This window comes from Puma concolor, chromosome D1, assembly GCF_028749965.1.
Source record: "Puma concolor isolate L17-30 chromosome D1, mPumCon1.1.hap2, whole genome shotgun sequence".
Lineage (NCBI taxonomy): Eukaryota > Metazoa > Chordata > Mammalia > Carnivora > Felidae > Puma > Puma concolor.
The window spans coordinates 15913037-15928480 of record NC_141676.1 but is presented as its reverse complement, the minus strand read 5'-3'; the positions used below and the strand labels follow the sequence as shown (position 1 = coordinate 15928480).

At 40.4% G+C, this 15444-nt stretch overlaps 1 protein-coding gene across 1 annotated transcript in view; it reads right to left on the bottom strand.

The window, feature by feature from the left end:
* The window catches only part of NUP160 (nucleoporin 160), a 53000-nt gene that overhangs the window by 8509 nt on the left and 29047 nt on the right, over positions 1-15444 (bottom strand). Inside the window, exons 20-28 of the mRNA XM_086677410.1 lie at positions 14577-14736; positions 13650-13719; positions 12098-12196; positions 11047-11166; positions 6063-6158; positions 5870-5964; positions 5678-5774; positions 5483-5588; positions 797-957 (exon numbers count right to left, since the gene is read on the bottom strand). Of these exons, the coding sequence (XP_086533536.1) occupies positions 797-957; positions 5483-5588; positions 5678-5774; positions 5870-5964; positions 6063-6158; positions 11047-11166; positions 12098-12196; positions 13650-13719; positions 14577-14736 (1004 nt within the window). The remainder of the gene's footprint in view (positions 1-796; positions 958-5482; positions 5589-5677; positions 5775-5869; positions 5965-6062; positions 6159-11046; positions 11167-12097; positions 12197-13649; positions 13720-14576; positions 14737-15444) is intronic.

Below are 15444 nucleotides of genomic sequence, written 5' to 3'. Positions count from 1 at the left end.
TCCAGAGCTCTCATGCTTAAATTCTCTCCACATAAATTATGTTTATTTCAACCAGCACAGCTCTTCTTACAAAGGTACTGTAACTATCAGACACAGGAGTTGTTTGCCAAGTTGGTCAACTTAGCTCTAACATGTTATTGGGTCTAAGGACATGGATTTAACCCCCATATAAACGACTTGACTTTCCTTGGTTCCAGAGTTATATTCTCCAGCCCTAACCCCAGGAAACAGCCTAGTAAATGCAGGAACTATACACAACACAAGTAGCTGTGCATATATGACCCCATCAGCATGACAAGAAAAACTCAAAGTGCACATTCTTTAAAACAGTAATTGTAGATTTAATTAACAAAAATGACTGAAATAGAAGCAGTGACCATTTGCTGAGCACTTTTTGCAGGTCAGGCACTGTCACTGTTCTAAGCAATCTACATGAATGATCTCATTTAACACCCCCCAAATCCTACAAGGTAGACATCATCATCATCATCCCTATTTTATGCAAAAGGGTAACTGGACACCAAAACATTAAGTAATCTGCTTGAAGTTAGGTCTAATTCCAAAACCACACTGCAATACTTCTTCCTATAATAATTCTAAACTTGAGAACTAAAGGGGTAGTAATACAGAACCGAATTGTTGCAAAAATAGGTAAGTTCACAAATATCCCAGCAGAAATTTTAAATGAAATGAAGCAAAATGAGGTGATGTTTTCTAAAGGACCAAACCAGTTTCAAAAGGACCAACCCTAATAAGCCAAATGATCTCCAAACTCCAAGATGGAAAGTTTTCATACCACTGCACCAGATGCTGGGTGGACGATCCACGCGTATTCTGGACGAATAAGTCGTAAACAGTTAACAGCGGCCAAGTAACAGTTGCCTTGCTTCTCAAGTCCCCGCAGAGTTCGAACTTCTCTGCCAAGACGCATTCCATACTCAAACATCACTGTACCAGCTAGGAAGCAATAATAAGTCAGACATCAGAACTTCAAAAACGTGTTTTAGACGGGCGCCTGACTGGCTCTGCCCGAAGAGTATGTGACTCTTAATCCTGGGGTTGTAAATTCAAGCCCCATGTTGGGTGTAGAGATTACTTAAAAAATAAAATATTAAAAAAATGTGTTTTAGAGAATCTGTTATACTAATCAAATAATAAAATTTAAAACAGGATTGAGTTTAACTTAAAACCCCCAAAAATCCTGGGGTATCTGGGTGGCTCAGTCGGTTGAGTGTCCAACTTCAGCTCAGGTCATGATCTCATGGTCCGTGAGTTCAAGCCCTGCGTTGGGTTCTGAGCTGACAGCTCAGAGCCTGGAGCCTGCTTCGGATTCTGTGTCTCCCTCTCTCTCTGCCCCTCCCTTGCTCATGCTTTGTCTTTCCCTCAAAAATAAACAAACATTAAACACACACACACACACACACACACACACACACACACACACACACACACACACAATCCTGTGTTGGTGAGGATGTGGAAAAACTGAAACTGCTTTACACTGCTGGTGGGAATGTCAATTGCTGTACCTGCTATGGAAAACAGTATTGACAGTTCCTCAAAAAATTAAAAATGGGATTACCTTGTGATCCAGCAATTTCACTCCTGGACATATAGTCCAAATATGGAAAACAGGGCTTTGAGGAGATATTTGTATGCCCTTGTTCATAGCAGCCTTTACTCATATTATCCAAAAGATGATGGCAATCCAAGCATCCATTGATGGATGAACAAAATGTGACATATATATATAATGAAATATTGTTCAGTCTTAAAAAGAAGTTACATGTGGGCGCCTGGGTGGCTCAGTCGGTTAAGTGTCTGACTTCAACTCAGGTCATGATCTCACAGTTGGTGGGTTCGAGCCCTGCATCGGGCTCTGTGCTGACAGCTCAGAGCCTGGGGCCTGTTTCGGATTCTGTGTCTCCCTGTCTCTCTCTGCCCCTCGCCTGCTCATGCTCTCTTTCTGTCTCTCAAAAATAAATAAATGTGAAAAAAAATTTTTTTTCAAAAAGAGGTTACATGCTACAATATGGATGAACCTTGAAGATATTATGCTAAGTGAAATAAGCCAGTCAAAAGGGGTGCCTGGGTGGCTGAGTTGGTTAAGTGTCCGACTTTGACTCAGGTCATGTTCTCACAGCTGGTGAGTTTGAGCCCCACATCAGACTCGCACTGACAGTGCAGAGCCTGCTTGGGATTTTTCTCTCTCCCTCCCTGCCCCCTTCTGTCCCTCCTGCAGTTGATCTCTCTCTCAAAATAAACAAACTTAAAAAAGCCAGTCACACACAAAAAATACTATATGATTCCAGTAGCCAAATTCATATGGACAGAAAGTAGAATGATGGTTGCCAAGGGCTGCAGGAAGTGGAAATAGGAAGCTGTTGTTTAATGAGTATAGTGTTTTCATTTTGCAAGATGAAAAGTTCTGGACATTGGTTACATGTAATGTGAATGCACTTAGCATTACCGTATACTAAAAGTGGTTACGTTAGTAAAGCTTATATGTATTTTACTACAATAAAAAAAAGAAAAAAGATCATGTAAATATCATTTCTGACATTCATTCATTCATTCATTCATTCATTAATTCATTCAGAAAGTAATCTCTATATCCAATGTGGGGCTTGTGATAACTCACAATCCTGAGATCAAAAGTCCCAAGCTCTACCAACTGAGGCAGCCAGGTGCCCCGATTTTTGACTTTTAGATACTACATTCCCAGACAGTACAGAAGACTAGTTTAGAAGGCTACTTTCAGCCACATTGTTACCTAATTCCACACCATGAGACCAAGAAATGTTTGGATGCTCTGCTCAAGAACAGATTATTTTTATAAAACTTTAGTTACACAGGTTGAATGAGATACTGAGGAACACCTTGTTCTGAGACAGCATGAGACTCCAGAAATCAAAGGGCATTAATAATATCTTTTAGTTTTCATGGGGCGCCTGGGTGGCGCAGTCGGTTAAGCGTCCGACTTCAGCCAGGTCACGATCTCGAGGTCCGGGAGTTCGAGCCCCACGTCAGGCTCTGGGCTGATGGCTTGGAGCCTGGAGCCTGTTTCCGATTCTGTGTCTCCCTCTCTCTCTGCCCCTCCCCCGTTCATGCTCTGTCTCTCTCTGTCCCAAAAATAAATAAAAAACGTTGAAAAAAAATTTAAAAAAAAAAATAAAAAAAAATATCTTTTAGTTTTCAAATGAAACTATTTTTCATTCCAAGTTTTAAAATTTATACAATTTTATTTAAATTGAAGTTAATTGACTTTTTCTCCCCAACAAATGTTTCTGAGTGCCTGCCATATGTAAGACATTTTGTTAGAAGAACAAGCCTTGCTTCAGAAAGACCTGGACATTCATCAGGCTAAACTGGTCTTAACCAAGTTGATGTAATGGATGTTGTAACTATAAACGCCAACAGGGAGCGGTACTTAATCACCTATATTTCTCTGTATGGGTCAAGGAGATAAGTAATACACACACGTTTTACCGTTAGGAAAATTAAGAGCATGTCTACAAATTACTTCCATCTATTCTTGCCAATGAAAATCAGCAAGAAACCTTATTAAAAGTTTTCTGAGTGAAAATGGTATAAAAATGTTACCATTTCCAAAGGGGAACCACAATGGTGATCTTGTAAAATAAGATCTTCTAATAGACATGTAATCCCTTCATTTTAGCTGTTCTTTTTTTTTTTTCCTGTCTCAAAGACTAATTTTTTTTTAAGCCTCCAAGGCTCAAATTTTTTTTAATGTTTATTTATTTTGAGAAAGAGTGAGAGGGTGTGTGTGCCTGTGTGAGCAGGGGGAGGGGGAGGAGGAGGGGGAGAGGGGGAGAGGGGGAGAGGGGAAGGGAGAGAATCCCAAGCAGGTTCTGTGCTGTCAGCAAATGCAGGGAGCCAGATGCAGGCAGGGGTTGATCTCCTGGACCCGGGAGATGGTGAACTCAGCTGAAATCGAGTCCAATGCTTAACCAAGTCACCCAGGTGTCCCATAATTTTTTTTTCTTTTAAATCTCTTTATTTAAGTATAGTTGACACAATGCCACATTAGTTTCAGGTGTACAACACAGTGATTCAACTCCTTTATACATTATGCTATGCTCATTTTAGCTGTTCTGATAGAGTCTTCATTAGTCATCATACAAATCCAAACTAAGATACATTCTACAAAAATAACTGGCTTGTACTCTTCAAAAATATCAATGACACCAAGGGCAAATTAAGGCCAAAAGAAGGGCTCCAGATTAAAGGAGACTAAAGAGACATGACAAATATGCAATATGTGATTCTGTTTTTAACCTTTTTTTTTTTTTTGAGAGGCAGAGAGACACAGAACATGAGTGGGGGAGGGGCAGAGAGAGAGGGAGACACAGAATTTGAAGGAGGCTCCAGGCTCTGAGCTGTCAGCACAGAACCCGACGTGGGGCTTGAACCCACGACCTGAGCTGAAGTCAGACGCTTAACCGACAATCCACCCAGGTGCCTCTGATTCTTTTTTTTTTTTAAGTTTATTTATTTTGAGAGAGTGAGAGTGGGGGAGAGACAGAGAGAGAGAGAGAGAGAGAATCCCAAGCAGACTCTGTACTGTCACTGCAGAGCCAGATGTGGGGCTCAAACTCACAAACCGCAAGATCATGACCTGAGCTGAAATCAAGGGTTGGATGCCCAAGCAACTGAGCCACCTAGGCGCCCTGAAATATTGTGATTCTAGACCAGGGGGTAAGGATGGTATAGGAGGAATGTGCTATAAAAATAATCATGATAGGGGCCTGTGGGTGGCTCAGTGGGCTGAGAATCTGACTCTTGATTTCGGTTCAGGTCATGATCTCACAGTTCCTGAGATTGAGCCCCATATTGGGCTCTGCGCTGTGAGTGCAGAGCCTGCTTGGGATTCTCTCTCTCCCTTCTCCCTTCTTACATGCATGCTCTCTCTCTCAAAATAAACTTTAAAAAATCACAATAGTATTATATTTACATTTAATTCATGAAATTAGTTGTATTTCCTTAATTTAATAATTGTATTGAAATTAAATAAGAAACTGTCCTTAGGAGATACATCTTAACTATGCATGAGATAATGATGTCCATAACTTATTCTCAAAAGAATCAACAAAAATAAGAAAAGGCCAATAGCAAGCTGGCACAGGAAGTCACAACCAGCCACAAGAATTCAAGACGCCTCTAGTAAAAAAGTTAGTTTGTCTTAAAATCAGACAGAAGATATAGACGGAATGACATCTCGCTGGAAATACCTCAAAAATGTTCTAGAATGGGATAAGTGCATCTCTTTAAGGCTAGCTGGTAATCTTCAAAGGGGTGAAGCCAATCTTGTAATTAAATATAATTTCCCCAAATGCTTGTAGAGAACACTCATTCAATAGTAAAAATAAGGTAAAAATTACATAAGTCTAACAGTATTTTTGTAAACATGACTAAACTCTAAGGTTGCCCCCAACAAAGACTGTCGGCTTCAACCGCTCACCTTTTCGGTAATTGTGGCGATAGATGTGAAAGGCATAGAGGAGCTCATAGTAATTGTGAGTCATAAGGTCCACGGCTCGTGCACGTGATTCAATTATTGCCACAACCTAAGGAAGGGGAAGCAATCAGATTTCAAAGCAGCTAGCGTAACAACCACCACAGCTGTGTCCAGTCAGCAGTGGACACGTAAAATTACCTCATTATGCAGATTCACATAGGGAAACTCTACAAGATCCTGTAGCTGCGAGCGTTCACAAAGAACTACCACCAGCTGCCGCAGACAATCTAACCGCCTAGAAGGCAAAAAAAGGAGTGAAGGCAAACTGTCTCAGTGGATTAAATAGAGCTAGTAAACTGTCTTCTCTAAAAAAAGACTAGGATTGACTACCTGCTGGAATCAGGAATGTGGGTTAAGGCTTCATATGCTTGGCTATTGTGACCCAAATCCAAATGATGTTTGAAAATGCATGTCCTTAAAGTAGCCTAAATATCAAATATAGGGGGAAAAGAAGAGTAGAAATTGAAATACTACATCCAGGACCAATCTAAAGGGAAATAACTAGATTACAGTTAGTTCTTACCTGACTTTTCCAATCATCCCCTGCTTCAGTTATTGCTGACATGGCCAACTGAATAACCAGCTCAGGCAAACCAATAACATCTAGTAGACGCAAAACCTAGAGAAATAGAGAGAGTGTCCATGAAAATTAATATGGCCGTGCACTTCAAACTGAAATAGGATTTAAAACAATCAGAAAGACAACTAGTTAAGATCAAAGATACTGACTACAAGACAGGACTATTTGGTTAATATTTATGACTTTCCTTCAGGGAGAACTGTCTGGCTCAGTTAGAAGAGCATGTAACTCTTGATTTTGGGGTTGTGAGTTGGTGGCCACCCACGTTAGGTGTAGAGATTACTTAAAATAAATAAACACAAAAAAAAGACTTTCCTTTAGATTCTACTGTCAACAGACTTACTGTAAAATTTCCTATTGATCTTTTTGTTCACAGCTCCATCCTCAATGTTTAGGGCTCTCAGTAAGTATTGGTTGGCAATTTCACTAACTTTTCCTACTGTTTAGGTCATAGACGAATTTAAAGCCCAATAAATAAATTGCCGCCATAGCCTTATAAAACCCTGAAGAGAATGATGTTTGACATAACCCATTTTTAAAACAAGACAGAACAGTGCTCTTCAAACTTATCTGACTGTCCACCCTATTAACAATGTCTGTGCATGGGGCGCCTGGGTGGCTCAGTCGGTTGAGCATCCGACTTCAGCTCAGGTCATGATCTCACGGTCTGTGAGTTCGAGCCCCGCATCAGGGTCTGTGCTGACCGCTCAGAGCCTGGATCCTGCTTCAGATTCTGTGTCTCCCTCTCTCTCTGCCCCTCCCCTGCTCATGCTCTGTCTCTCTCTCTCTCTCTCTCTGTCAAAAATAAACATTAAAAAAAAAAAATCTTAAAAAAAAAACCAATGTGCATACTCTCCTAGACCTGTGCACATGTATTTACTTATATACACACAACTGTCTAATACATACATATAAAACTAAATGTATAGAAGATAAAGATAAAAAACAGTTTAAAATCATCTTTATTAGTACTTATTCTTTTATTAACAGTATAAAACACATTTATCTTTTAGGTGCTTAGTTTTTCATACTTTCCACTGAAAGAACATATTTAGAAATGTACACAGGGGCGCCTGGGTGGTGCAGTCGGTTAAGCGTCCGACTTCAGCCAGGTCACGATCTCGCGGTCCGTGAGTTCGAGCCCTGCGTCAGGCTCTGGGCTAATGGCTCAGAGCCTGGAGCCTGTTTCCGATTCTGTGTCTCCCTCTCTCTCTGCCCCTCCCCCGTTCATGCTCTGTCTCTCTCTGTCCCAAAAATAAATAAACGTTGAAAAAAAAAAAAAAAAGAAATGTACATAAATCCTAGGTATGTAGCTAATTGAATGTTCACAAAGTAAACATATCTATTTAACAAGCACCTAAATTAAGAATTGTGTTATGGCAGTACTCCAAAGCTCCCATGTGACTCCTTCCAGCCACTACTGACTTGTACTGGTTTTGTTTTTAATTTCATGAAACAGAATCTTATGGTATGAATTCTTTTGTGTGTCTGCCTTATTTTGCTGAACATGTTTATAAGGCTGATCTGTTATTACATGCAGTAGTTCCTTTCACTGATACTGTATTCCATTCAAAGAATATACCGTAATTTAACAATCCATTCTATCAACGGACACTTGGGTTTCTAGTGTACGAGTGTTATGAATATGTTGCTTGGAACGTAACTGCACATCTCTTTTGGTAAATACGTACGTGTTTCTGGGTAGATCTAGAACTGGAATTACTGGGTCAGAGGGTATATGTCAATGACTGCAGCCAGTAGACACTGGCAGTTTTTCAAAGTGGTTGACACCAATTTACGCTCCACCACAGGTAAGTAGGATGTTTAATACCTTGATACTTTTCATGGTTTCATAGTATCTTAAATTGAAATTTTATTTCAAGTTACATTTATTTTAAAATAGCATTCCTGAGAAGTTCAACTGTTATCAGCTGATTCTTATCAAACCTGATTATAGACTGTCACTGTTTTTACCTTCCCATATGGCTGATCAAAGGCAGAAGTGTCAGCCCTATTTTGTCCTCATTTGCTTGTGCTTTTTTTTTAAATGTTTACTTTGATAGCGCATGAGTGGGGGGAGGGGCAGAGAGCGAGGGAGACAGAATCTGAAACAGGCTCCACGTTGCCAGCAGAAAGCCCGATGAGGGGCTCGCACCCACAAAATGTGAGATCGTGACCTGCGCTGAAGTCAGACGCTCAACTGATCCAGCCACTCAGGTGCCCCTGCTTGTACTTTCTTAATCTAGGTTTTTGAAGGAATTTTTAAAAATTGTGAAGGTGATTTTCATTAAAATTAAGCAATATAATGTGCAAATTAATTTAACCAATCAAACATAATCTACTAAAATGAAATACAGGAGTGTAGGTGCCACTATGTGCCCCACCCCAGCTGTGACACCGTCACTCTTTCAGACACCTGCTTTGAGACTAAATGATAAATGACCATCTGGTAATAGGTCCAAATAAGGGCACCAGGGATCAACCTTATATACATATTTTTAAATGTTAATTATTGAGAGAGAGCGCATGAGCCAGGGAGGGGCAGAGAGAGAAGGGGACAGAGGATCCTAAGCAGGCTCTGCGCTGACAGCAGTGAAATAACGAGTCTGACGTGGGGCTTAAACTCTCGAACCACAAGATCATGCCCTGAGCAGCAGTGTGATGCTCAACTGACTGAACCACCTGGGCGCCCCAGGTTGATCTTTCTATTAAACGTTAGCACATCTTAATTTAATTCTTCTGTGAGTATTCTCTTCCCAAGGCCCACTTTGGGGTTCACTAGAGCAGTGATTCTTAATTTTTTTTTTTTTTTTTTGCATTTTTTGGAGCAGTGATTCTTCATGTGTTTTGAATCAGTAAGTTTCTTCTGATGAAAGCTATGGAGCTTCTCCACAGAAAAAATACAAGCAACATTTTGCACACAATTTCAGGGGATTTATCAATCCCTCAAATCTATCTAGTCTCAGATTAAAAATCCTCAGAATTCAGAGGGCCTGGCTGGTTTAGTTGGTAGAGCATGCAACTTTTAATCTCAGGGTTATGAGTTCGAGCCCCACATTGGGTGTGGAGATCATTAAGAAAAAAAATAGGCGTATCTTGGGGCACCTGAGTGGCTCAGTAGTTAAGCATCTGACCTCGGCTCAGGTCATGATCTCACAGTTTGTGAGTTGGAGTCCCACACTGGCTGAGCCCCACTTCTCTCTTTCCCTCTCTCCCTCTGTCCGTCCTGGGATGCTCTCTTTCCCTGCCCCTCATTCATCTGTGTGCCACCACCCCCCCCAATAAAACAAAACAAAACCCTTAAAAAAATCCTTTTCCCATTAGTAGGATGGGGAAGGTTATTAAGAGTTACAAATCTATTTCATTTATCTTGGTGTGCCTGGCTGGCTCAGTCGGTAGAGCACGCGACTCCTGATCTTGGGGTCATGAGTTCAAGTCCCACATTGGGTGTAGAGTTCATTAAAAAAAAAAGAATTTTATCTCTTTAACCAGCAATGAACAAAGTAGTTAAGCCTGCATTTACTTTCTGGTGGGGAACTCAGATAACAACAAATAGATACCCAAAATATGACAACAAGCATGGTTAAATGTTATGAGGAAAATAATAAAGGATGGCAAGGGCAGAGACTGCTCACAGTGCCTCAATCTGCACGTGGGGGGGTGGTACAGGTCAGCACGCAGCCCGCGAGCACCACAGCTATTCTACACGGGGAGACAGAGAGGAACTCCCTGAGGTGGTGACAAATGCACAGACATCTCAATGAAACGAGGGCTTGAGGTTTGACTATTTGGAAAAAGGGGAACAGCAGGTCTTGAAGGGCAGACTGTGTGCTTGGCTTGCATGAGATGATAATAGGCCACCCTTGCAACAACTGAGTGACCAGAGCAAAAAAGGCCAGAAGAGGAGGGCCAAATCATAAACTAAGGCTGAATACAACATTCAAGTTAATTCTCTGAGATATCGGCAAGACTGATATTAATAAAATTCTAGTGATGACTTGGCTAATAAAATGGTATCACAATGGGAATTTCACTGAAGTTAAAAACATTTACCAGTTTCATTAAAATACACATTTCTTGGGGCGCCTGGGTGGCGCAGTCGGTTAAGTGTCCGACTTCAGCCAGGTCACGATCTCGCGGTCCGTGAGTTCGAGCCCCGCGTCGGGCTCTGGGCTGATGGCTCAGAGCCTGGAGCCTGTTTCCGATTCTGTGTCTCCCTCTCTCTCTGCCCCTCCCCCGTTCATGCTCTGTCTCTCTCTGTCCCAAAAAATAAATAAATGTTGAAAAAAAAAATTAAAAAAAAAAAAATACACATTTCTTTAAATTTCTCAAGGCAGGGGAGCCTGGGTGGCGCAGTCGGTTAAGCGTCCGACTTCAGCCAGCTCACGATCTCGCGGTCCGGGAGTTCGAGCCCCGCGTCGGGCTCTGGGCTGATGGCTCAGAGCCTGGAGCCTGTTTCCGATTCTGTGTCTCCCTCTCTCTCTGCCCCTCCCCCGTTCATGTTCTCTCTCTGTCCCAAAAATAAATAAACGTTGAAAAAAAAAAAAAATTTAAATTTCTCAAGGCAAATTCATTTCTCTTCTTTTGGAATTTCAGGGAATGACTTAATTTTTTTTTAACGTTTATTATTTTTTGAGACAGAGAGAGACAGAGCATGAACGGGGGAGGGTCAGAGAGAGAGAGGGAGACACAGAATCTGAAACAGGCTCCAAGCTTTGAGCGGTCAGCACAGAGCCCGACACGGGGCTCGAACTCATGAACCGCGAGACCATGACCTGAGCCGAAGTCGGACGCTTAACTGACTGAGCCACCCAGGTGCCCCGGGAATGACTTAATTTTCACATTATTTTTCTCCCCCAATACCAAAGCCATTATTTCAGATACATTTTTACACAGGTAAGAAAGACCAAACCAAGCCACAATGTACCTTATCATAATACTGCATCCTGGGGGTGGATACAATCTCCCCATCCTCTGAGCGAATCAAGCGATCCAGGAATTCCTCTTTGCCCACTTCAGATGCTGCCTGGCGGAAGCATTGGAGAGCCTGGAGAAGTAAAAGGATACAAAATGACTTATAACGGACTGTTTCAATTCTAAGTGCTAACAATTAAGGTGGGTGGGTGCGGGTTCAGGTGCTAAAGGAAAGCCAAAAAAGAAAAAGTAAGACTGTTGACTACATTTACATTTTCTGCTATTCTAAATTCTGACATGTTATTTAAAGTTTTTTTTTTTTTTTTTTTTTTAATGTTTATTCATTTTTGAGAGACAGAGCACAAGTTGGGAGGGGCAGAGAGAGAGGGAGACACAGAATCCAAAGTGGGCTCCAGACTCTGAGCTGTCAGCACAGAGCCTGACGCGGGGCTCAAACTCACGAACTGTGAGACTATGACCTGAGCCAAAGTCAGAAGCTCAACCGACCGAGCCACCCAGGCACCCCTCTGACACGTTATTTAATATTTTTCTTTATCTCACTTTTCAACTTAAATGCTATTAAAAGGTAAACTTTAATAAGAAAATTAATATAAGCATACTAATATGTTAATATTTGTAGAATTTGAGTGGTGAGTATATGATTATTTATTATAAGTCTTTAAACTTTCCTGCATGTCTGAAAATGTACATTAATAGGATGTAAGGGAACAAATTAGATAAACTACCACAATGGGGGAAGAAAGCAGCATAACATTTAAAAAAATATGTAATAAAAACAAAGTAATCGAGTAATAAATTTCATTTACAAAATTTATCCCGGGGCAAAAGGATTTTAATGTTTTCTTCTTCATGTTTTCCTATATTCTAACTAATTTGCAAAAGTACAAGAAAGCTGAACAACCCCCACATGGCTCTTGCTGGCATTAGTTGTCTTTATCCTTATTTAGAGGATTCTGTGCCACCCCATCCCCCCTCACCTAGTTAGATGGAGACTAACTGTCCTCTTTGCACTGAAGTAGGTTCATCATTTGAATACAATTTACCTTCTGTCCTTCTCCTGTAACCAGGTAACAACGTCCCAGCATAAATCGACAGGAACCAATGTTGACTTGACACCAGGGATGGAGCAGTTGAATATAATCCTGAAAGGCATAAAAGGTGCTTTCTGATTAGAAAGTAAGTGCTATTTAATGCGATAACCACCCCCAAGCTCTTCACAGAGGGAGAAAAGATAGTGGTCAATCAACAGAAAAGTATTTCCTGAAATCATCCAGAAGTTAAAATCTAATTCTGTTAATCTATTCTTGTATTAAGTTACACACTTTAAAAACGTGAACAAAACTCAATAATACCAACACACATAAACACACATATGCTTTTCCAATTCAGCAATTTCCCAACTTTATTATTTACTGGTTCAATGACTAGATTCCTGTAAAGGATTTTTTTTTAAAGTTTATTTATCGGGGCACCTGGGTGCCTCAGTTGGTTAAGCATCGGACTCTTGTTTCAGCTCAGGTGATGATCTCCCGTTTCTGGAGTTCGAGCCCTGATTCTCTCTCTGTCCCTCCCACGCTTGTATGCACACACTCTGTAAAACTTAAAAACAAAAAACAAAACAAAACAAAAAAAACTAAAAAAAAAAAAAATTATTTGTTTATTTTGAGAGCAAGTGCACGCGAGCAACAGAGGGGCAGACAGGGAAAGAAAAGCCCAAGCAGGCTCTGCACTGCCAGCATGGAGCCCGATTCGGGGCATGAACCCAGGAACCATGAGATCATGACCTGACCTGAAACCAAGAGTCAGACTGCCTAACTGAATGAGCTATCCAGGTGCCCATCCTGTAAAGGATTTATATAAAGACAACGTTATGTTTGTTTTACTATAAAGAGAACCTAATAGGGGGTACCTGGGTGTCTCAGTTGGTTAAGCGTCCAACTTCAGCTCAGATCTTGATCTCACAGTTTGTGGGTTCGAGCCCCATGTTGGGCTGTGTGCTGACAGCTCAAAGCCTGAAGCCTGCTTCAAATTCTGTGTCTCCCTCTCTCTCTGCCCCTCCCCGGCTTGCTCTCTCTCTTTCAAAAATAAATAAACATAAATTTTTTTTCTTTTTTTTTTAAGAGAGCCTAATAGGATTAAAAAACAAGTCAAGATACTCTAGAAAAAAAATGTTAGGAATGACATGTCAAGAGAGAAGTACATAAAGAAAATCTCTCTGGAGATTTTCTGGAGTATGTTTTGGTGAAGTCAAGTTTAAATTATTGTGGCTCTTTTTATCAGCCAATTAAAATGCAGGTAACATTTAAAATTCCAGAAATCCCATTCTTTAAAAGAACGACTAAACCAGAAATATTTGGGGCACCTGGGTGGTTCAGGAGGTTAAGCATCCAACTTCAGCCGAGGTCATGAACTCATGGCTCATGAGCTCCGTGTCGGGCTCTGTGCTGACAGCTAAGCCTGGAGCCTGTTTTGGATTCTGTGTCTCCTTCTCTCTTTCTCTGTTCCTCCCTCACTTGCACTCTGTCTCTATCTCTCTCAAAAATAAAAACTAAAACAAAAACCAAAACAAAACCAGAAGTATTCAACAGTACTCACCTGCAACTGTACATACTGACAATTGGCCATCAAACATTCCATAAAGAGACAACCAGGATTGCTAGGCCATCTAGTCACTGGATAAGGAGATTTTTATTTTATTTTTTATTTTTTTGGCAAAACTTTAAATCATATACATATTGGGCATCAAACACCATGTAATGCCTTAATTTTTAAAAAAGAAGGTAAAGAGAAGGGGTTAGAGCACATGTTCTTTCCACATAACTATATAACCTTAATATAAGACAAATATAGTTTAAAGGCTATACACGGGGGCGCCTGGGTGGCGCAGTCGGTTGGGCGTCCGACTTCAGCCAGGTCACGATCTCGCGGTCCGTGAGTTCGAGCCCCGCGTCGGGCTCTGGGCTGATGGCTCAGAGCCTGGAGCCTGTTTCCGATTCTGTGTCTCCCTCTCTCTCTGCCCCTCCCCCGTTCATGCTCTGTCTCTCTCTGTCCCAAAAATAAATAAACGTTGAAAAAAAAAAAAAAATTAAAAAAAAAAAAAATAAAGGCTATACACTAAAAGCCAGTTACCTAACTCAGACCTCAGTTAACTAGGGGCTAAAGCACGTATTTCATCCCTGGATGATCACTTCTAACTCTGGCGTATTGCACATACTCTTGATGCCCGTGGGACACCCAGCATCTACCACATAGTGCCTGACGTACAGAGCCATTCAATAAATACCTGATACACATATAATGTTGTAAAAGAGATCTAAGTATTACATATTTGTGTACCAATAAAATCTGGCTAACTCCTGAGGAAAATAAAAACTAGGACATCTGATAGTAAATATTATTATTTCTTGTTGGGGGAATAGCACTCAACCTCATTAAAAAACTTCATTATACAGGGAGAATAGAAGAGTCTTCGACTATTTAGACAGAAAAAACCTTCTAACTGGCTTTTAAATAAAAGGATACAGAAGCTGCAATAAATAATTGGTAACTGCAGTAATCATCTCAGGCCAATTCAACCCAGTTTGGCTCAGAGGTGCCTTTGGTTGAGAGAAGAGATGGGCTATGATGTATTTTCTTGCAACTTCTTGGAAGAATAATTCCACAATTGTCTGAGGGCTAGATACTTGAAAAGAAAAAAATTATGACAATCACCAATTTATGACAGTAATATCAATTTTCAATTAAGATAGTCTACCAATTCATGCTATATCTGTAATAAAGAACATTTATTATTTCAAAACATGAAATGTACCATGGGTGTCATTAATGGCAATATAAATAAAAGCAGTTTGTAAAGTGTGCAGTACTATACAAATGCAAAAAAAAAGTCACTTAAATCAACATTGCACTCGTTTCTTTTTTTCACTGACCTCACTACAGCTAAGCATCTTCCTTAGGAAGTGTTTACATTAAATATGGTCTCAAGATTCCATGTTTTTGTTTTTGTTTTTTAAAGTTTATTTATTTATAATCTCTACACCCAACATGGGGCTCGAACTCACAATCCTGAGATCAAGAGTCACATGCTCTACTGACTAAACCAGCCAGGTGCCCCAAGATTCCAAGTTTTTTACCAAAATAATATAAAACAAATTCTCCAGAATGGTTCTTAAGCATGAGAGATGACGCCTCTTGAATTTTTATTAAGACAAGATTATGAAAGCTACCATGAACTTAGTAAATTTAAAAAATAATTTTGTTGAATTAATCACTGGAGCATTAATAAACAATGGAAAAGCAGCAATACACATGTACATATTTTCATATGCGCAACACCCTTAATTTATGCCTGATTTGGGCTTCACGGGGTTTCATGGACTCCCTGTCACAG